Genomic DNA, 22,988 nt, shown 5'->3' with positions numbered 1-22,988 from the left:
TTTGGGGAAGTAGCAAAGGAAAGATGGAAGCAAAAAAAAAACGGTGACTGAGTTTTGAATTGAGTATCACAGTTAGGATAGGTATATCAGCTAGTGTTGCCCAGAAAAACAAGAGTAAATGTATGAAGAATAGGTTATATAATTGTGAGATTAGTAAGTCCAGAGCTGTTGAGATGGCCAACAGCTCATAAACACACGAGTTGGGAGTTGCTGTCTTCAAGCATGCTAAACAGACTGAAGGTGTGGTGGCAGTTTTGTGACTCTTTTCTGTGAGACATCAGTCTTGGCAGTTCTGTGCTTTAGCAAGGCCTTCATTTGGTTGGATAAGGCTTTTCCACATTTTGGAAGATGATGTTTAAGTCAACAAAATGCCTTGAACATACAGTGCAGTATATGATCAAACAGATGGGCATTGTAAGCTAGCCAGGCTGATTTTAATGATCACGATGGAGGGTGGATGGGTATAGGTGCTAAAGCAGATGTGAATTAAGAAATTACAAAGCTCAGTGAAGCAAGAGAGGATGACATTTAGTTAGGGAAGCCAGTGACTTTATTTCAATGTGATTTAAAATTCAGTGATGAGATCATAATTGGAAAGACATTACTTAGGTCTATGTTTCAATAATAGCTGAAATCTGGGTGAAAATGGCATTTCTAGGTAGTAGAAAATGGGTTTAGAATGAAGGTCTGAGGTTTGTGGACAGGAGAGCTGTCAGGGATAAAGGAGGTGCTTGAAGGATCCCAACATTCAGTAGATACCTGTATCTATTTTTTACACAGAACATATCTGTAGCCATTTCTGGATTGTTGAGATGGTATTAGAATTTTATAATAGAATTAGATACAAATTATAATAGAATGATACACAGATTCTGTTCCATATTAATATACTGCCATCCCTTTGTATTCATCTCTAAGGATTGAAAATTTGTCACGTCCCCACTATGATGGACTCTAAAAGTTGTCCTGATCGTGGTGTTTTATCAACAATAGGAAGTAAGCAATACAGTTAGAAATAAGGTATATGCTATAATGTACATGGGTTATGTCTAAACACCATGCACATTATGAGTTATGTCAGTATTTGAGATTTTGTATGCTGGGGAGTCTGGGTGGTGGCTCCTAGAAACAATCTTCCTTGGCTACTGAGGGATAAGTGTGTGTATTTGTGTGCGTGTGCATATTTAACCTAGCCTTTATTTAAATTCCAACTTCATGTGTTTTAGCCTTATATGGAATGAAAGGTTTACTTTTAAATTATTATTATTATGTACGAGTTTTCTGTGTGCCCCGTGTGTGTGAGACTCCTGCAGATGTCAGAAGAGGAAACTTGGAGGCCAGAGTCACAGACAGTTGTGAGCCTCCATGTGTGGGTGCTGGGAAGTTAACTTAGGTCCTCCGTTTTATTTAACTACAGAGCCGACCCTTCATCCCAAGGAGTGAAAGGTTTGTTTGTTTGTTTCCTTGCTTGAAATGTCTTAATATCTTTAGAGGGTACATTATGGCTCTCTTCTTTCGTTTTCTTTTCCTTAAAGGGTTTTGCTAGTGCTGCTGTCCCCTGTCCCCTGCTTCTGCCCCTTAATATATATCTTTTTTAACCCTTGAGACCACACACTCAGTCAGTGGGAAAGGGAAGGGAAACATGGTATTTTTTATTTTCATCTACTTTTCTTTTGTGATGTTATACTTTATTTTATTTTTTTTTAACCCATCATTCTGTAGTGGATAGTTATAGCTCATTGAAAATTTTGAGTGTTCATAAAGTTCAAGGATTTTAACTTTGAATTTTGAGAATATTTGTTTATTAAGGACATTGGAAATAAGAACTAGAATGCTAAGCTTTAGCTCCTAGAATGTTTTAGTTCAAAGTATTGAAAGGTGAAAAAAGGAACTATGTTTAGCTTTAGTGTAGTATGAAAATTAAAATTTTGAAGAAATAGTTATACTGTATAAAATATTTTAAAAATAATCTAGAGCTGGGTGTGGTGGTGTTTACCTGTATTCCCAGCACTGGGGGTGGGGGTGAGAGCAGAGTTAGGGTAGATTGATATCAAGGCTAGTTTGAGCTACATATTGACACCCTTTCTTAAAAAAAAAAAAAGAAAAACAACTTGGCAGTCTTTGCTATGATAAAGGACATAAGTGAAGAACTTCATTTCTTTAGTCTGTTATTCTAGGCAGTAATTTTTAAATTATTATTGGCATGTAGATGGTGAGCTTTGCAAGGGAAAATTACAAATATTTAGATGGCTCAGCAGTTAAGAGTACTTGCTGCTCTTGCAGAAGAGCCTGGTTTGGTTACCAGCACCCACATGGGGCAGTTTACAACTTTTTGTAATTTCATTTCTGCTTTCTTCTAGCCTTCAAAGTTGTCAGGTATGAACGTGATGTATGCACATAGCAAACATGCAGACTAAACTAATACAGACATTAAATTATAACCTACTTTTCACTAGTGTTTACAATTTGGTATTTATGCATTGTTTTCTTCGATACTTTGGAAGAAATAAAAAAGGAGATAGGAATTATTTGACCTCTCATTGACAGTATAAGAGGAAATGACCTGGCGGCGCACACCTACACTCAATGTTTTGGAGATGGAGATGGGAAAGTTGCTAGGTCAGCCTCATCTAGTTAGATTCTGTTTAAAGGGGTTAGGGGAAGAGGACTATGCTTATGTTAACATTTGCTGAAATTCCCTATATCTTACACCTGTAGGAAAAGTAGCCATTTTATTAGGGGGAGGGGCTCTCATCTTTTAAAATTATAAATATTGGGGCCAGGGAGATGTCTTTAGCAGGTAAAGGCACTTGCCATCAGTAAGGCAGCAAATCGTCTAAGTATCTGTGTACATAGCATCAGTCTTGAGCACGTGAGATAGAAATAGGCCCTTTCCCTGCCTAGGACCCAAGTGTTCTGAGCTGGGTATGCAGCATCCTGGTGATGCCCTTCAACTAAAATTGCCCTTCTACCTGTGCTGAGACTGCTTCTGTGGTTCAGCCGGTGACAAGTGCAGGTCAGACCTCTTCAACAATACCTGCTAACTAGAGACTTCATGTGGAAAGAACGTTGAAGAATTTTCTTCTTAAAGTGAAATATTAATAGGGAATCACTGGAAAAATCTGTTATCATATAATTTGTTATCATAATTTCCAACAGTTGGCTTACTATTGACAGTATGTTTCTCCCTCCCAAGAAGCATGTAATTATGATTGCTGGGACAGCAACCGTCCCTCATAGGAAAGTCCATCGTGCAATAAAATTAGTTATCGATGAAAAGATAAGTAAGGTTCAAGAACCAAGTGTAAGCCCAGGTATAGAGCTGGCTCTGGAATGTTAGCAGTCAATGAATGTTTATAAAACACTGAATGCAAGTATGTTTTCTTTTCTCAAGAGAATGATCTCTTAGCTACTTTGTTGTGACTTTTCTATGTGGCTTTACCTTTGTGTGAGACCTTTTCATGTAACTTTAAAAGCCTTGTGTGATTATAACTTCCCAATGAGTATTTTTGCCATCTGCAGCAGATATAGTACCTGGTTGGGTACACACTTTGGCCTTCGCTGTGGTTGTCCACAGGGAAGAGAGTACTGCCACATTACCCTTCAAAAGAAAACATTTGTCCCTTCCAGTAAAGATGACGACAGTGCAGATTTGCGTTGCAAGTTTTCTGTATCTGTGGTTAAAGTGAAACTCTTATATCAAGAAAAGCTTTGAAAAATGTTTGAAACAAATGTCAGGTTTAGAAGGAAGCAAAGGTGAGGCAAGACCAGCAGCTTCTTGACCCTTGAAAAAAGCTAGAAAAAAAAGTGTTTGGCTAGGCATGGTGAGGAAATTTGAGGCCAGAGCGTTGTGTTTGAGGTCTCTGGGCTTGCATAGTAAGACATTGTCTCAAAGTAAATCACCACATACAGAAAACCTTTCAGTTAAAAAAAGGGGCGGGGGCATAGGTTTGTAACTTATAGGTGTAGAGGATACCCCATTATGAGGAAATAAAACATTTCGTATTTCTCTTACAACAGTTGTCTTCTAATGAATTTAAGTATCTTAAACTAGCACAATCATTGTAATTTACAATTTTCCAAAATTGGGGATGATATGGTATTGTTGACTGGATTTCTTCTTAGCCTAAATTGAGTTATTACTGTATCTGGCAGAGATTACGGTCTGGCTTAAAAACAAAAACAAAAACAACAACAACAAAAAAAAAAACACAAAACATTGGCTTACCTTTGAGGGAATGGTTGTAGTTGTGTTGGGGTGGTAGGTTTGACAAGTCAAAATACTGAGGGTGTATACTGTTGGCTTACTGGTGGGTCTATGAAACAAGTCCTTCTTAAATATCTGGGAGAGTGGGGAAGGGTCCATCTGTAGATTTTGGTGTGCTCTAGATGGGAGTGAGGAATGTGGGTAGGCTTGGGGAGATAGCCCTCCCTCATACCCAGAATGCTGTAGACAAGGGACAATGGTTCTTGAAGGTTCGTTTTGTTGTTGTGTTTTTTGTTTGTTTGTTTTGTTTTTGTTTTAAACTTATCGAGACTAGGTTTCTCTGTATAACAGCAGCCCTGTGACTGTCCTAGAACTCATGTAGACCAGGCTGGCTTCAAACTCATGGAGATCTGCCTACCCCTGCCTCCTGAATGTTGGGATTAAAGCCATGCACCATCAAGCTCAGCCCTGTTCTTGAAGGTTTTTAGGGCTGTATTATTGAAAAAAAAAATTTTTTGGAATGGGGTTGATAGTCTCATTTGTAGCCCAGGATATCCTCAAATTCACTAGAGGTCTGCTTGACTGAAAAGGGTTTTTAAACTTTCTTTTCTTTATTATCAAACTGTGTTTTAATGGTAAACTATTTGTTTGCTTTTCAGGAAGACTTCTTTCTTTCTCTCTTCCTTTCTTTCTTTGTTTTGAATTCACTTTGCATTCCTATTGCAGCTCCCTCCCTCTTCTCCCAGTCCTGCTCTACCACCCTCTTCCCTTTTCACACCTCCCTTTTTCCTCAGAAAAGGGATGGCCCCCCACCAACCCACCCCTGGACTATAGCAGGACTAAATGCACCCTTTTCTCCTGAGGCCTGACAAGGCAGCCCAGCTAGTAAAAGCAGGCAACAGAGTCCAAGTCAGGGACAACCCACATAATTGCTAGGGGCCTGTCATGAAGACCAGGTTGCCCATCAGCTACATTTGGGTAGGAGACCAAGGTCCAGTCAGTGCATGCTCTTTGGTTGCTGCTTTAGTCTCTGTTAGAGCCCCCATGATCCTCGGTTAATTGGCTCTACTGGTCTTTTGGTGAAGTTCTTGCCAGATAGGATCTTTCTATCCTTCCCCCAACTCTTCCACAAGGCTCCCCAAGCTCCGATTAGTGTTTGGCCATGGATCTCTGCACCTGTTTTAATCTGCTGCTGGGTAGAGCCTCTCAGAAGACAGTTACGATAGTCTCCTGACTGCAAGCACAGCAGAGTATTGTTAATAGTATCAGGGTTGGCTCTCTCCCTTGGGTTGGGTCTCAAGTTGGGCCAGTCATTGTTTGAGGCCCTTCCCTCAATCTCTGCTTCATCTTTATTCCTGCAAATTTTGGGTCAAAGGTTTTGTGGGTAGGTTGGTGTCCCCCTCCACTGCAAGTCCTGTCTGAGTATAGGAGGGGGGACACTTGAGCCTCCATATCTCTCTGCTGCTAGGAGTCTCAGCTAGAGTCACCCCCATATCCTCCCAGGAGCCTACCCCATCGAGGGTTTCCAGCTTGTCCCAGAGATGCCCCCAGTTGGTTTCCCTTCTCTCTTACAATCCTCTCACCTCTCACCCAAGATTTGTGATTCAAATTCAGAGAAGTGGTACCCTATTGGAAAGACATTCTCTCCCTTTCTCTCTCTCTCTCTCTCTCTCTCTCTCTCTCTCTCTCTCCCTCTTTTTGTACTCTAGTAAAGTATGTTTAGAATGTTCCATTTAAAGAAGGGACACAAACATGGAGTAAGAGAGTTCTATCCCTGAAAAATCAGCACACAGTGATGGACATGGGTATTATTAGTTTGTATTATGTAGAACTCCATCTTGTTCATTCTCTAAACCTTACTTATGTAGTAATATGAGTTTTTAATTACCTATATAACAATAAAAAGCAAAGGAATTTTAAATATAAAACTATAGATAAAAGTATAAACTTAATGGGTTATCTAGTGATGGGGAAATAGGATATACTGTCAGTGATTTTAATACAAACCATTTCATACAGGCAGGGACTTAAAAGAAAATTTTTTTTTCTGAGACAGAATTTCTCTGTGTTGCCCTGGCTGTCCTGGAACTCCTATAGACCAGGCTGGATCAAATTCAGAGATCCACCTACCTCTGCCTCCTAAGTGCTGGGATTAAAGGCGTGCACCACCACACCGGGCTGAGAATTGGAGTTTATATTATTAAAATTTTTTTAGATTTATTATGCATATGAGTGTTTTGCTTACACGTACATTTTAGCACCATGTGCATGCCTGTTGCCCACACGTGGCACCAGGTTATAGGAGGGTATTGAATGTAACTGGAGTTATGGTTGTGAGCTAGCATGTAGGTGCTGCGATTACACTCAGTTCTTCTGCAAGAGCAAGTGTTCTTAATTGTTGAGCCATCTTCACAGCCCCCCAAGAATTGGAATTTTAAGGGAAGGGATGAAATAGTAAAAATAGAGACAATCAGGTTAAGTGTATTTGTAGACAAAAATCAATATTCAATTAATACAGGGGAATTGTAATGAAAGTTTGTGGTATGTGAACTGCTATACTGCCAGCTTCGCCAAAGAAAAATGGAGAAATCTTTTTTTTTTTTTTTTTGGAGAGTATATCTATATTTTTAGTGGTGTTCCGGCAGGAAGAAGGCATAGTATTGAAACAGGGTCACTGAGGCTGGCCTTAAATTCTCTGTTCAGCTAAGGAGAACATTGAGTTCCTGATCCTCCTGAGTCTACCCTGCAAACTCAGATTAGCTGGAAGTATTTCCCTCTCCTTCCTTGTTTAGCTGGCATAAAGCTAGAACATTTATTTGTGAAATCCAAAAACCTACAACATTTCATCAATCTCGTGTATTTTCTTTTCCATCCAGATAAAAGTTTACATTCAAGGAGTAAGAAAAAGGAAGAACAGACAGATCCAAGATGTGTAGCTCCGTGGCTGCCAAGCTGTGGTTTTTGACAGATCGTCGCATCAGGGAAGACTATCCGCAAAAAGAGATCTTACGAGCTTTGAAGGCCAAATGTTGTGAGGAGGAATTGGACTTCAGGGCTGTCGTGATGGATGAGGTGGTGCTGACAGTCGAGCAAGGAAATCTGGGTAAGACTATACAAATGCTCTTCTGTGGTGAACCTGTTTATTATGACAAATAAAGTCATAATAGCCTTATCAAAAGTACCACTCACATAGCTAGTCTGTTTATGGAAGACATAGGAACATAATACTTCCTAAATTGTTTTGTGTAGAAAAGAGTGCGGAGGAAATCTAGTTTTTATAGAAATTTAACTGTCTGCCAGACGGGGTGGCGCACGCCTTTAATCCCAGCACCTGGGAGGCGGAGGCAGAGGCAGGTGGATCTGTGTGAGTTCCAGGCTAGCCTGGTCTACAAATTACAAAGCGAGTCCAGGACAGCCAAGGCTACACAGAGAAACTTGGTCTTAAGTAAATAAATAAAAATAAAAATTTAACTGCCTACAAATTTAAGTACCAAAAGTACCTTTACCCAGTAGGAATTCTGTTGATGAATTCGTGTGATTATTATTTTCATTTTTCTTTAGATAATATTTGTAACATAATTAATTAAAATAATTAATTAATTAATTTAAACGACTCCTCAGATGTTAGAGTATCTTAGTGCGGACTCAGCAGGTGGTGAAAGTATTTCTGATGTTTCACATGTGTTCAAAAGATAGTGGTTCATGGGCATAGTGGTTCATGCCAGTAATTAGAGGCAATGCCAGAGATTGGCCAGTCTGTGGAGTAAGAAGGAACCTATCCTCAAAATATATAAATAAACAGGCAAATGTTTCTTCTTTGTTGTTTCTTCCTTTTACTTTTTTTCTTTTTATTTTTTACCACAGGGTTTCTCTGTGTAGCCCTGACTGTCCAGGAATTCACTCAGTAGATTAGGCCTGCCTTTGCCTCCCAAGTACTGGAAGTAAAGGCATGTGCCACCATCACCCAGCACCTTTGGTTTTCTACCCTTTGAAAGTGTCTGCTAAATAACCAGAGTTTGGGAGGTACTGTGGTGCTTAGCCTTGTCAGTTTCATAGGATCTAGAATTGCCCAAGAGAGTTGCTTCTGTGCCTTCCTGTGAGGTGTTTGCATAACTAGGTTAATTCATATGATAAAACCACCTTGCTTGTTGGCAGGGCCGGTCCTTAAGCAGGGCTCCTTTATTGATGTACTATCTATGGATCCAGGCATTTTTAGTCTTAAATTTATAATATATTTAGATTACTACCTATTGTGTGGGGGTGTTTGTCTACATGTATGAATGTGTATCATGAGTGTGCCTCGTGTCTTTGGAGGTCAGAAGAGGGCATTGGATCCCTTGGGAAGGTTGCAAGCTGTCATATGGGTGCTGGAAATTGAACCTTGGTCCTCTGCAAGAGCAACAAGTGCTCTTAACTGCTGAGCCAACTCTTCAGCTCTATATACTATACTAAATGCTATCCTCTTGGAGGGAGGTGACAAAACAGCTTCTCTTTTTCTCCTTTTTATTAAAAATAATATTCCTCAAGACTTTTTTTGGAACATTTTCCTCAGTACATACCTCATTACAAAGCAAAGCAAACTGGACTGTTAAACTAAGGTGGAGTTGCTTGACCCAACCTTGCCTTTGGGACTCTGTCCTTGGGCTGCCAGGATTCTGTTTTCCCTGTTTATCTCTTTACTGACTGGTTTTGACTTCACGCTCCTTGCTTCATCTCAAAGCCACCCCATTTGATAGCAGGTTTCTTGCTATCAAATTGACATACTTGGGTCAAACTCTTGTGTCAGCTGACTTGTGGGCACAGGAAAGGTAATGAAAACAGCCCTCATCAAACAAGTTAGGTTGCTTATAATGTGGAATATTGTACCCTAGGTTGGCCCCAAACGTCTCATCCCATTTTTCTACCTCAGTGCTTAGTAGACTAGTGGCATAAGGTACCACGTGTGGCTCTCCTGCATGTGCTTTATGTGGTATTGATACTTGTTTTTTTTTAATGAGCTTTCTAGTTTGGAATGGCACCTGATATTAGTTTGAGGAAAATATGTAGTTATTGTTTAAAATACTTATGTTTAATTTTCAGTTAGACATAATATCTGTTACATTTCTTGTTGTCATCCTGTGGGTTTTGGATAATTTCTTTCTTTAAAAAAAGAAAAAGAAAATTACTTTTCATTTTTGGTGATTATTATGTTATCAGGTTCTGAGATTAATTTCCAGGTAAGTCCAATGTAGTGAAGTTTCTGCCAAAGGCACTTTTTATTACTGTTTTCTGAATGTACCATTTTTGTTTGTTTCTGTCTGTTTTGCCTGCTATCTGCTTTTTCCATAAAAGATCTTATGCTATCTGTCATAGTTACTTCACTCTAGCCTAGCCGGACTTGGAACTCCTATGTAGCTCTGATTGGCCTAAAAGTTGTAGTTCTGTCTTAGCCTCTCTTGTGCTGAGATTACAGGTCTGAGCCACTATGCCCAGCTTCATAGTGTTTTAAAATCTGACACCCTGTGGCATCTGACTCTATTTTTGATGTCAAGCTTTTTTATTCTTCTATTAGTATAGTAAAATACCCAGAAAAAATCAACAACTTATGAGAGAAATTTTATTTCAGCCTGCTGTTAATCTAGCATTGTGAACAAGTCAAGGCAGGAACTTCAGATTGCTAGTCATAGCATATCCACAGTCAAAGGCAGAGTGGATACGTAGATGCTCATTTGTTCGCTTGGGCTTGGCTTGGTTTCTATGCATTGCAATTCTACCTAGGGAACAGTGTTGCCCTTAGTAAACTGGGTCTTCCCACACCGGTTAGGGTAATTAAGACAGCTCTCCACAGACGGTCCCTCATTGAGACTCTCTTGCCAGGAGGTTCCAGTTGGGTCAAGTTGACAGTTAACACTCTCTGACAATAGCTGTACTTTTGAGTCTGGTTTATTTCATTTAGCATGTTTTATTTTTCGGTAGGGGAGAGGGCTGTCACTGTAAACCAAGCTGGTCTGGTGCTCACCGTTGTATAGGCTGGCTTTGACTTTGACTTTGACCCTTAGAGTGCTGTGACAACAGCCTGAGTAATGGCCTGGCCAGCATAACGATTCCCACAGAGTTCCATCTCCTGTAAGATGCACACATCACACTCCCTTCTAAAGGCCAAATATTAATCTATTTAATGTTTTACTCTACACTTTATCTAATTGCATTCATATCATTAGGGCACAGGGTTTCAGTATTGTACATACGTCAGCTTGTCTGTTTTCTTATTTTTTTGTGGTTCTGGAGATGAACTTGGAGCTTGTGGTATACAAGAATGTATACCACTGATCACATGCCCCGCCTAACTTACTTGACAGTGGCCATTCTAATGAATATGAAATACTCTTATTATGGCTTTGACTTGCATTCCCCTAGTGATTAGTGGTGTTAAATATCATTTCAGCTAGCAAGATCAGCAAGGCATTTCACATATGTGGTATATTGACATACATGCAGGCCGAGCACCCATATAAAGAGAAGTAAAAGTAAATTTAGGGTTGGAGAGATAGTTCAGTGGTCAGAGCACTTGCTCTTGTAGAGGACCTGGGTTCAATTCCCAGTACCCATATGGTGGCTCATAGGTTCAGGTGAAAACTCACTGGATACAGTGGTAACTGGGCAAAGAAAGCTGAGTATCTTTTCCAGAGCAAATGGCCCACTTGCATGTTTTGGAGAAATATATACTCAACTCCTTTGCATAGGCTTGAGGAGAGTTCTTCAGAATCTAGGTCTTTCTGAGCATGTGTGTTTTGCTTAGGCTTGTGTGTGTTTTGACTTCCTTTCTATTTTTGGATGTCTGTTTCACAGCTTCTCATTGCAGCTTGGTGGGCCAAGGTCATTAGCTCTGCTTCTGTAATGGCTTACTTCAGGTAACTGCTGATCTTAGGTTTCTCTGCAGCTTTTCCTACCTGGGAACCTTTGTAGGTGAAACAGGAACCAGTCCTTTGGCAGTACCCCGACAGGTCAGAGCACTGTTAAAACAATGTGTACTACTTTCCATTCCCAGGGAGTTACTGTGCTGCCAAGTTCTGTAGGAGACAGTGCTCTACTAAGAAAGGTGATGCAGGGCACAGTAAGATAAGATAAGATTCCATGAAGCTGTCTTATGTTTTGTTTTTGAGGCTGGTCTGGTGTGACTAAGGTTGCTTTCAAATTCAGTATGTAACTGAACCTTGAACCTTTGATTATCTTGCCTCTTCTCCCTGAGAAGGGGTATTCCAATATAGCTGGCCCTTACTTTATTTTCAGTATGGCTGTTTATGTATGTATTTGAGACAGGACTCTATGTGTAGCTGGCCTTATTTTGTAGACCAGGATGGCTCAAGATCCTTCTGCTTCAACTTCCCAAGTGCTGGGATTAAAGGCATGCCACACTATGCCTGGCTCTCTTTCTCTTTTTAAAAACTATTGTTTTACTTTTATTTGTATATGGCTGTTTTGCTGCTTGTATGTACCACTTTCATGCTTAGTGCCTGAGGAGACCAGAAGAGGTGTTGGATCCCCAGGAACTGGGAACCAAACACAGGTCCTCTGGAAGAGCAGCCAGTTAACTGCTGAGCCATCTCTTCAGCCCACCTCTTAGAAAAACAAAAACAAAAACAAAAAACTCACTTTTTATAGTGAGTAAATACAGTTCGGTTATGGAGAATAATATTGATATGTCAGAATAATTTTAGAATATTTTATGACTGCATTGCCTGCATATATATATGTATGTGTACCACGTGCATTCCTGGGGCACAAAGGGGACAGAAGAGGGGGTTAGAAGCATTGTAATAGATTGTTGTGAGGCACCAGATGGGTGCTGGGGATTGGACCTTGGTCCTCTACAAGAGCAACAAGTGCTGCAAACCATTGAAACATCTCTTCAGCTCTAAATTTATTTTTCCTTCTGTGTACATGGGTGGTTTGCCTGCATGTATGTCTGTATACCACATTTATGAAGTGCCTGCAGAAAAGAGTATTGGTCCCTTGGGACTGGTTGTGAGCCAGTATGTGGGTGCTGGGAATTGAACCCAGGTCCTTTGGAAAGAACAGCCAGTGCTTTTGCCACTTAGCCATTTCTCAGCCCCTAGTCTTAAATTTTACATTGGTATTTTGCTGAAATAGTTTATTATATTCTGAGTATTGGGACACATAATACAGAAGTCATGTGCACATGAAACAGGGTCACAACATGTCATTATGTCCCGTTGCTGGCGATCTTAACTTTGATCAGTTAAGCTAATTTGTGCCACCTTTCAGTGTTGGCCATAATTGGGAGAGCAGAACCTGCATTGCTGTGGCTCAGCCCACCCAGTCAGCGGGAAGCAGGATCAGCTCTCCTGCCCTCATGCTCTACTTACCCACACTCACACCTCTATAGCCAGTTTTGCTGTGCTGCCCAGTCGAGGTACAGGGCCCACTCTACCAAACCCTGTAGCCAGAGGCTGTGCCAACCCTCCCGCTCTCACACCCTTGGGGCTGGCTCAAGAGTGCCTTCGCTGTCAGGGCCGCCTCCACTGAGTTGCTCAGGCAAGGTACCAGGTCTGCTTTCCTGAGTGCTGCAGCTATTGACGTGAGAGCTTGCCCTGGTGGTGCAGATGCAGGAGAGCCAGTAGGCTCATCAGTTCAGTTACCACTCAGGTCCAGATCCAGGGATTCAAGTTGGCCCACCCCAAAATCTGTTCACATCATCTCTGAACTATTGGAATGTGTGACAGGGCCGATCCTGTGATCCTATTGATCCAAATCTGCAGGATTGCCATGACACAGGGCACCAATAGAATAACTGGGATAATAATTGGGTCCCCAGTGAGGACCCAGTGTTGATGAGTGGGACTATAGGATTGAGCTGTCATATTAAAATGGTGTTGAAGATGCATTATTTTTCTCCAGCGAATGCTTTTGGTGTCTCTGTCAAATATTAAATGGCTGAATTTATGTGTACTCATGTTTGTATCTTTGGTTTTGTTCCAATGATCTACATGTTTGTTTTGGTTTTGGCTAGAACCATTGTTTGGTTATCTGGGGTCTTTTGTGGTTCCATATCCAAATTTTAGGATAATTTTTTTTTCTGTTTCTGTGAATGAGATGGGATTTTGGATGGAGTTACATTGAATGTGTTATTACTTTTTTAAATTGTAAAGAAAAAACAGGATGTCCCTCTAGTTCTGGCATTGGACTCAGATCCACCTGTCTCAGTCTCTTGAGTAGGATTACAGGATTGAGCCACCATATCCTTTTTAAATTTGCATACTTCTTCCAGTGATTTTAGCTTCATTATTATGTTTTCCAGGCCTGCGGATCAATGGAGAGCTAATCTCTGCCTACCCACAGGTGGTGGTAGTGAGGGTTCCAACCCCGTGGGTGCAAAGTGATAGTGATGTCACCGTTTTGCGCCACCTAGAGAAGATGGGGTGCCGATTGATGAACCGACCTCAAGCCATCCTGAACTGTGTTAATAAGTTCTGGACGTTTCAAGAGCTAGCTGGCCATGGTGTACCTCTACCAGATACTTTTTCTTACGGTGAGATCACACATAAAAATGTATAATCTGCATGACTAGGGAGATGGTTCAGTAAGCGTGCTTGCTTCACAAACGTGAGAACCAGAGTTCAGATCTCCTGCCCTCCTATAAAAGATGGATGTGCCACATGTCCTGTAAGCACAGTGCTGTGAGGGTGGGCAGGAAGAGCGCTAGGTGATGCTGGCTCCCAGCATAGCTGCAGGTTCAGTGAGAGACAGTGTCTCAGGAAGTAAGGCACTTTCTAGTGGTAGAGCAAGACACATCCTTCTGCAAGGTACACAGGAACTAGTACATGTATCTCTGTCACACATTGATGGGAGCAAGAAGAAAAGTGTTTAGTATCCCATATTTAACTAATAGAATACATAACTGAACCAGAGAGAGTTTCTCTTATAGAAGTAACTTTCAAGATGTCTGTGGTGAAGAGGGAGGTAGAGGCGGGAAGATGTGGGTTCCAGGCCAGTCTGAGTTATATAGCAAGGCACACAATCATTCTAGGCCAGAAGATTAATCATGTCTATTTTTTTTAAGGATTTATATGTTCGAGTGCCTCCATGTATACATGTGCACGGCATGCATGCAGTGCCTTCAAAAGCCGGAAGAGGTTATTGGATTTCCTAGAGCTGGACTTAAAATTTGCGCTACCCTGTGGGAGCTGGGAATTGAACCTGTGTCCTTACCCAATGAACCATCTCTCAACTGCTCTGAGAATCACATTTTAAGGATAGCTTTGTGACAAGGGGTTCAAAAGGTTTAACAAAACACATAAAGTCCAGTTAGTAAATATCTTTGGTTTTTACAGACCAGAAGTTCTTTGTGGGGACTGTCAGTACTTCTGACAGTGTGAAAGCTGCTAACTGCAGCTTTAAGATAAAACTTTATTGTAAAGTCAGGCAGGAGGCCAGGGATACCCCACAGGCCTTGGGTTTTTCATAACAGTATTTTTATATTGTTTAAGAAAATGACCTTATCAAAGGTTGTATGCTTTAAAGCAGTACTTAAACTCTGTGACAAAGGATCAATTCTAAGTCAGTTTGATGGGCATTAACATTAAAGTGAAACAATAAATCTCACAGCCATTATAAACTTGAAAAGGCTTCTAATGCTTTTTGTACTTGAACACCTGCCAATAGCAAACATGTCACAGAGGCGCATTTTGAGTGCCACTGCTATAAATATTACCATGCTTATTTTCTGACCTTCCAGCTGTTAATTTTGTTTGTTTAAGGCTGATTGCCTTGAACTTGCTTAGGCTTTCTTCAAGTCTTCCAGCCTCTGCTTTTCTGGTACTAGAATTATGGGATTTACCACCTCACAGAGTTTGTCTTTTTCTTCCTTCCTTTTTTTTTTTTATTTTTTATTTTTTTCACGACAGGTTTCTCGGTCCTGAAACTCACTCTGTAGACCAGGAGGACTCAGACTCAGATTTGCCTGCCTCAGCCTCCTGAGTGATGAGGCTAAATATGCTGTAATTTTCTACAAAAACATTTCTTCAGCTAGTGCTCAGTAGAATGCTTGAGGATTTAATGAGGCTTTAAAATGTGTTGATGCAATTACTGCTTTTAGTATTTACACAAAAGTACAAAATTAGTGTGAACCACTTAAAGGTCTTAATGCTCTTGGGGTTTTAGTTTGGGAAGGAGAAAAAGGATCAGTAGATAGTAAATTATACCATTAATGGTAAGGGATTAAAATTTTATAAGAGGATATCTTAATTTCTTTAAATTGCAAATTGTTCCTGTTGTACTGATATCACAAGCTTTTTGACTTAATTTTTTCTATTATCATGCTGATTCTTTTTACAGCTACAGTCCCCTTTTGATCTCACCCTGCAGCTCTGTCATTTTTTTCCTGAGCAATGAAAACATTAGCAAAATTTACCAGTGAGTGCTAAGAACTCACTGTAGGAACACCTAAGAAATCACGTGTTTCAAGAGAGGGGTGTTAAATTAACCAACAAAACAAAACTGTGTTGGCCTAGTGGTATAGTCAGACTATTCCCAGCTACTCAGAAGGTGGAGGCAGGGGAATCACATGTTGAAGCACAGCTTGGACTACAGAGTGAGTTCAAGGCCAAGGCCAACTTTGGTAACCTAGTGAAACTTTGTCTACAATTAAAAATAAAAAGAGATTGGAGATATAGCCTGCTAAGAATGCTTGCTTAGCATATGTGAAACTGGGTTAAATCCTCAGTGCTGCAAACAGAACTGCAGAGAAGTACTGAGACAAAAGCAGATGTGCACATCTTGGAATAGAGCAGGGCCTCAGATAAACGCATTTAAACTACATCCATCTGATTCTCAGAAGAAAGAATGGCCAATGGCTCACTGGAGAAAGAGACTGTTGCATGCTAAGAAAGCTAGATAGCCTCAAGTAGAAGAAGCCAAGTCCCTATCTTTCATCCTCCAGAAAAATAATTTCAGAAATCTTCAGTGTGAGACTTGAAACCGTGTAACTACTAGAGGAAAACTGTAGGTATAAGCTGTAGGTGTATATCTCTCTGTCTCTATCTCAATCTCTGTCTGTCTGTCTCTGTCTCTCACTGTAGTTTTTAATTTTAATTATTTTGTGTGTGTGGATGTTTTGTCTGCACATATGTGCTGCCAACAGAGACCGGAAGTGGGTGTTAGATCCTCTGAAACTGGAGTTTTGGATAGCTGAGAACTGCCATGCAGGTGCTGGAAATCAACTGTGTCTTCTGGAAGAGTAGCCAGTGCTTTTAATAAGCCATTTCTCTAACCCCCAAAGATGCTGTTTTCAGTGGATAGTTAATACATAATTTCTTAAAAAAAAAAAAAACAAAAAAACCAGAAACTAGCCACCAATCTCTTACCCTCTATCTCCCTTGTATTATGCTTAAAACTGGTCCCAACATACTTTGGCTGTTAGCCTTAAATTAATTTTTTCCTCAAACCAGGTGGCCATGAAAACTTCGCTAAAATGATTGATGAAGCGGAAGTGCTGGAGTTCCCCATGGTAGTGAAGAATACGCGGGGTCATAGAGGTGGGTATGAGTTGTGGAGATGGTATGTAGTTTTGAAATTGCTTTTGCAAATTAACATGGAGGATCTTTGAAGAGCAACAAACAAGAGCGTGAGACAACAAACTTACAGAACATTTCCACAGGTTGGTTTGATAAGACACTGTTTCTGTTTAGAGGTTATGGCAGAGGTTTTAGCTCACATAACTAAATTTCAAGTTCATGTTTCTTTTCAGCGATAAGCCTAAGTTGAATCATCCCCACCTCTCAGGTTATTTAGTTGAACAACTTGAATGTCTAAGACAGAACTGATAAAACATCTTAGTAACATGAATCATACTGCAGCCTAAATGCTAATTATTCAATGACCTTTAAATGTAAAATCACATGAGTTCTCAGGATGTGGACAAAATGCAGATAGTTCTTGAAAAATGTCACATCTGTGGCCTCTGTTCCTGTTCCTGGTATTCTTCATTGCCATCTGAAAGCTCATAAGCATAATATGCTTTAATGTTCCTAGAGCTAACATAGTGAACACATATCTTCCTACATTTCCAAGGTCTTCCACAGTAACAGTCCAGGGGGTTCCCGACCACATACATCATCAGGAGCAGTCAAAGCATTGTGCAAAGTCTTGGTACTAGTGTTCTGTATTAATCATTTTTCCATTATTTTGATAAATGTTTGACCCCAACATCCAAATTTTGGGTAATAATTTCATGGTTTTTATTCTCTGCCTCAGTGCTGCTTTATGAGCAATAACAGCAATATTCTTTTGAGAATATTGTTTTGCTGGACCCCTTCCCTTGGCCACTGTGTGGTTATCATCCCTCAGTATTTGTCTTATATATTGCATAACCTTCTCTTCAAAGAACGTGGTGTTCAGAAACTTGCACTGTCTCACACTGGCATGGTAGGTTGGCCAAAGATCTAAGGTTTGTTACCGTAAGATGTCTGTGCCAAAACTGTCAGCTGTTGACCGTTTTATACATATCCCACATTAACCTTCTACTTCCCCCAGTTGTTGGACATTCTCTCTAGATACAGAATTAGAATTCATCAAGTATCCATTGCTGTTGTAGCATTTGTAGCACCTTTCTACTGTCAGTGTTTTCCAAAGCTGGGAAAACAGTCTAGGACAACAGTCTATTTCTAGCCAGGATGGTTCCTAGCCATTGCATTCGCAGCCACTTCTGAGCCATTCTGATTCCTGTGGCTGTGATAGGTACTTCTAAAAAACTTTTACACCAAGGACCATTCACAGAGCGGACTTAGACCCCCCTGCTCAGATGTAGCCGATAGGCAACTCAGTTTCCATGTGGGTGCCCGAGTAAGGGAGCAGGGCCTGCCTCTATTATGAACTCTGTTACCTGTTCTTTGATCACTTTTTCCTGGCGATGCAGCCTTGCCAGGCCACAGAATAAGAGGATCCAGACAGTCCTTATGAGATTTGATAAGCTAGGAACAGGTGGCAGGGGAGAACTCCCTTTTCAATGCACTAGGGGAAGGAGATAGGAGGGAAGAAGGCGGGAGGGTAGGACTAGGAGGAGTTGAAGGAGGGGGCTACAATCAGGATGTAAAATGAATAAATTGTAAAAAATAAATCTTAAAAAGAGGAAAAAAAACTTTAAAGCAGAAAATATAATAAATGCAAGGATATGACAGGTATTGTACCTTGACTGGGACACATGGATCAAAATTCAGCTAGAGCCATTGAGTTTGTTGTTTATTTGGCTTTTTTTATATGATAGCTGAGAACCTGGGGCCTCCTGTGGTGAATACTCAGTAAACAAAGAAGCTGCTTAACTGTCTATGACTTAATGTTAGAAGTCAACAGAAAGGAACATAGACTCAGATACCCCAGAACAGAACTTATAGCCATATGTTAAAAAGAGCTACCTCTGCCCTGCATAGTGACACACACTGTTAATCCCAGCACTTGGGAGACAGATGCAGGTGGATCTCTTGAGTTCGAGGTCAGGCTGGTCTACAAAGCGAGTTCCAGAACAGGCCACACACAGAGAAACCCTTTCTCGAAAACAACAAAGAGCAACCTTCATTGGCGTAAAGATAAGTGAATAGAGCAGTGGGGCAGATTAGAGAATTCCGAAACAGATCTGTAGTTTCTATGTTACTGTGTTGTGATAGTGTTAATCTTAATGGTTATGTGTATTTAACTCTGGGGAAAGGGATTTGCTAAAGCTAACAACGCCTAACCTTTGGAGGAATTACAATGCACACCCTGTACATCACAAACCCATGGTTAATTAACTATAGTTAACCATAAGAGTTTGTTTGGGGAAATAATAGATTATTAAGTTTGGCTCCATACATTTTTTACATTATCTCACTAGCCATGACTAAGTCGCTTTAGTCAAAGACTACTCTGAAAACATACAAGAATGCTTGATTCTGAAAGAGTATATATTAGGACCCAAGAATGTATATTTATCAGCTATCCACAGTTTCATGAATTGCATGCATTACATTTTTTATTCTTTTTAAATCCTAGGCAAAGCTGTTTTCTTGGCAAGAGATAAACACCACTTAGCTGATCTAAGCCATCTTATTCGGCATGAAGCTCCATATTTGTTCCAGAAATACATTAAAGAGTCTCATGGAAGGGACGTACGAGTCATTGTTGTGGGAGGCCGTGTAGTTGGCACCATGTTACGTTGTTCGACAGATGGAAGGATGCAAAGCAACTGTTCCCTAGGTAAAGATGGTGTGGCACCTTTCTGTTGGTGTATAAATTGAGTGTGCTTTCCACATGGAAATTGTAGTCTTGCCAACATTGTTAGTGAGTTAGGTTTCACTGATCATGAATTTCCTTTCTTTTTTGTGATAACTTAAAAATTTTTCCATTTCTGCTCGAGCTTCTCATGTTTGTATATATTATGTGTTTAGCATATTCCTCATGCCTAGCCACACTTGCTTTCCTTGTCTCTTTCTCTTCCACTGATCCCCTTGTTACCTTAAAAGTAAAAAGTGCTTTTAACTAAAGTGGGCCTTGCCACATCTAGTGCTAGGATTAAAGGCATGTTCTCCATCCTACGCTTGGCTACCATTCTTGCTTAAAAAGCAAACACTATGCTAAACCACCCAAATCAAGTAATAGTCTCTACTTTAGCCTCCTGGGATCCTCATCCTTTCCCTGGCACCCTGAGAGTGTTGTTTGGGTTGAGTTTGTGAACTGGAAGGTTGAGCCTGCAATGGTTCCTAAGAAATAACATTTTAACATTTTCCGTTGTATCCGGTATTATGCTCTGGGCCTGATTTAAAGTATGCAACAGGCTATAAATAAGCACTGCAGACTCTGTTAAGGGCTTGTGACCTGTGGGTTTTGTTGTCTTTGGTGGGGATGGAAGATTCTGTAAGCCTTCCCTTGTGATACCAAGGGACCCTATTTAGTCCATGTTGTCATAAGCAAGATAGACTTTAAGGAAGGTTTAATGTCTTCCTAAGACTTTTCTCACTCTTCTTCTTTGATCTATGTTCTGGAAGATTAAGAATTTAATTCAAGCCAGTGGTGGTAGTACATGCCCATCGTGCCAGCACTCGGGAGGCTGAGGCAAAGGGTCTTGAGTGTGAGACAGTTTGGCCTACATAATTATGATCTAGTCTTAATAGGACAAAACAAAAACCAATTTTACATTAGAATTGTATTACTTCTACTCAAAAAGTTGGTAACTCTCTGCCTCTTCTCTTAATTTGCCAGGTGGTGTGGGGATGATGTGCTCATTGAGTGAACAAGGGAAGCAGCTAGCAATCCAGGTGTCTAACATCCTGGGGATGGATGTGTGTGGCATTGACCTGTTGATGAAAGATGACGGCTCCTTCTGTGTCTGCGAGGCAAATGCAAATGTAGGTTTCATCGCCTTTGATAAGGCTTGTAATCTAGATGTAGCTGGTATCATAGCAGACTATGCTGCCTCCCTTCTGCCCGCTGGCCGGCTCACCCGGCGCATGTCCCTGCTCTCTGTGGTGTCCACGGCCAGTGAGACTAGTGAGCCGGAGCTTGGTCCCCCTGCCAGCGCTGCTGTCGACAACATGAGCGCAAGTTCCAGCTCTGTCGATAGCGACCCTGAAAGCACCACCGAGCGAGAGATGCTCACCAAGCTCCCAGGGGGCCTATTCAACATGAACCAGCTGCTAGCCAATGAAATCAAACTCCTGGTGGAGTGACTCCACCGGTAAATAATTAACCAATAAAATCCTTGTAAAACTGTCTCCCTGAACCCCGTCCCTTTCCCCTTTAACCAACTTGCAATGCTGTTCATGGAGAATGCTCAGGAGGTTGAGAGAAAGGTATAGTAAGATTGGTTAGAAGAAGGGAAAATAGATGAGACCTCTGGTAGTAATACTCAACTGACACATTTACAGGTTCTACAGAGGACTAATAGGTGATACACGGAGAAATGGCAGGCTCTCGTGTTTCTTTTCATTTACTAAAACGCAGCTCTTAGGCCATGAGGAACATGGAAGATTTTTTTTCTCCCCATGGTCTCTTGCTTTCATTTTTCCATAGAACAGTTTTGATCCAAGTACTTGATAGCATGACTTCACAGTTTCATGTTTTATAAAGAGGAAAACATCTGCTTAAAGTACAGAAATGTTTTAGTAATCTGAAAATTCTGCCGTTTCTCTCAGCTAGCATTTAGTGCATAGTTGTTTATGAACTCTAAGGGGCTCTGACTGGGATTTCTTATTTTCAAGTTGTTCGTCTTCTGTTTTTTTTTCCCCTTAGTTTGGGTGGGGGGGTAATGTGACTATAATCCAATAAAGATTTTTAATAACAAAATTGGCATGTTTGCATGATGAAAGGGAAATGAACAGTATTGCAATGTCTGGTATACAAAGTAACATTTACTCAATGTAGATAAAGTTACACTAGTTGAAGTTTGTGCATTGACTTGTATTTGTTAGTGTTTTAGTCTTTTTTGAAAGATACATGCTCTGTTAATGTTGCATTTTTAATACATGCTGGTAACATCCCTTGCTCTATGACTGCATCTTTAACAATGGCCAAAGTAAACAAAATGCTACTTTTTTGGTTAACAAGACAAACACCTACTCAAAATATACACATTTAAAAGTCTCCCTGCACCCTTCCCCTTTTTCCCTTTTGATGAATTAGACATTTAAAGGATATGGACAGGGACATATCAGGGAGGCAAGTCAAGGTTGTTAGGTATAAAGCTGAAATAATTTCGTAATGCTAATTTTTATTTGCATTTTTCACATTTTAGAAAGGAGTATATGTGTTGCATGCAAGTGTACATGTTTTATTCTTTGTTTACACCAGACAAAAAGAATAGATTCTAGAGAATGGCATGATGAGAAACAGTTTTTTACTTAAGACAGAACAAAACAAAACGGATGAATTGCCTTAGACTCTGGTAGTATAGAGCTACTCCCCTAGAGACAATAGGAAAGTAGATGTTTCTTAGGCTTTTTTGTGTGTGTGTATGTTGTTTGTTTTTGTAGACTGTTTGGTGTATGATTTATTCAAGGCTACATGCTTTTATTTAATGTTATGGCTGTGCATTTTCTCTTTTACATTTTAAGTTCTGGAGGGAGGTGGACTAGATGTTTTAATTTGGGGATTTTTTAACATATTGAGTCTCATATAGCCCTACTCCTAAGCCTTCAGTACTGACACTCTATTCCTTTTCTGAATTAATGAAAGCCCCCAACTGCATATAATATGAGCCTTTAAGACAAGGAAAAAATCTATTCCAGTGATGAGTCTGGAAGATGTGTTAAGAAATGGAGATGCTTCAGGGGTCAGCATAATTTTTAAACAGCAAGTTTCATCTCCCTACAAATCTCTGCAGCGTTTTTTCCAAGCTTTTCTTGCCTCTCCAGCACTGACTGTTTTCCTTCAGATGGACCTTAACGTAATTTCTTGGACTCTACTTAGAGACTTCAAGGTGGTAATAAAACATCAGCATTATCCAGCTCTGATGGAGGTTTTATCATGCTTAATGTATAGTTCTGCCCCATTTTAAAAAGGAATGTAATAAAACTTGGTTTCTCCACATAGAATTAAATAATATTAAAAGTATGGAGTGAAAGGTTTTGTTGACAAATAGAATAGTACCTATAATCTGTGAACTTTCATTTCACCTCAGAAAAAAGACACATAAGGAGTTTCTAATTTATCTTTAGGGTACCCTAATTTCATCTGCACGTTTTGATTTGCACAGGGTTATTGGGAATCATATGCATACCTCTGATTCATTAATAGAATAAAAGTACTTGGTACTTTG

The 22,988-nt window shown here is 40.3% G+C and overlaps 1 protein-coding gene across 2 annotated transcripts in view; it reads left to right on the top strand.

Moving 5' to 3' along the window:
* The window catches only part of Rimklb (ribosomal modification protein rimK like family member B), a 32,475-nt gene extending 10,765 nt beyond the window's left edge, over positions 1-21,710 (top strand). For both annotated transcript variants that reach the window (XM_060384160.1, XM_021650001.2), the window contains exons 2-6: positions 7,084-7,310; positions 13,506-13,736; positions 16,654-16,740; positions 19,229-19,432; positions 20,435-21,710. In XM_060384160.1, the coding sequence (XP_060240143.1) occupies positions 7,136-7,310; positions 13,506-13,736; positions 16,654-16,740; positions 19,229-19,432; positions 20,435-20,901 (1,164 nt within the window). In that variant the 5' untranslated portion in view covers positions 7,084-7,135 and the 3' untranslated portion in view covers positions 20,902-21,710. The remainder of the gene's footprint in view (positions 1-7,083; positions 7,311-13,505; positions 13,737-16,653; positions 16,741-19,228; positions 19,433-20,434) is intronic.
* Positions 21,711-22,988: the final 1,278 nt, after the last annotated feature.

This window comes from Meriones unguiculatus, chromosome 5 (genome assembly GCF_030254825.1).
Source record: "Meriones unguiculatus strain TT.TT164.6M chromosome 5, Bangor_MerUng_6.1, whole genome shotgun sequence".
Lineage (NCBI taxonomy): Eukaryota > Metazoa > Chordata > Mammalia > Rodentia > Muridae > Meriones > Meriones unguiculatus.
This window is presented reverse-complemented; position numbering and strand designations above follow the sequence as displayed.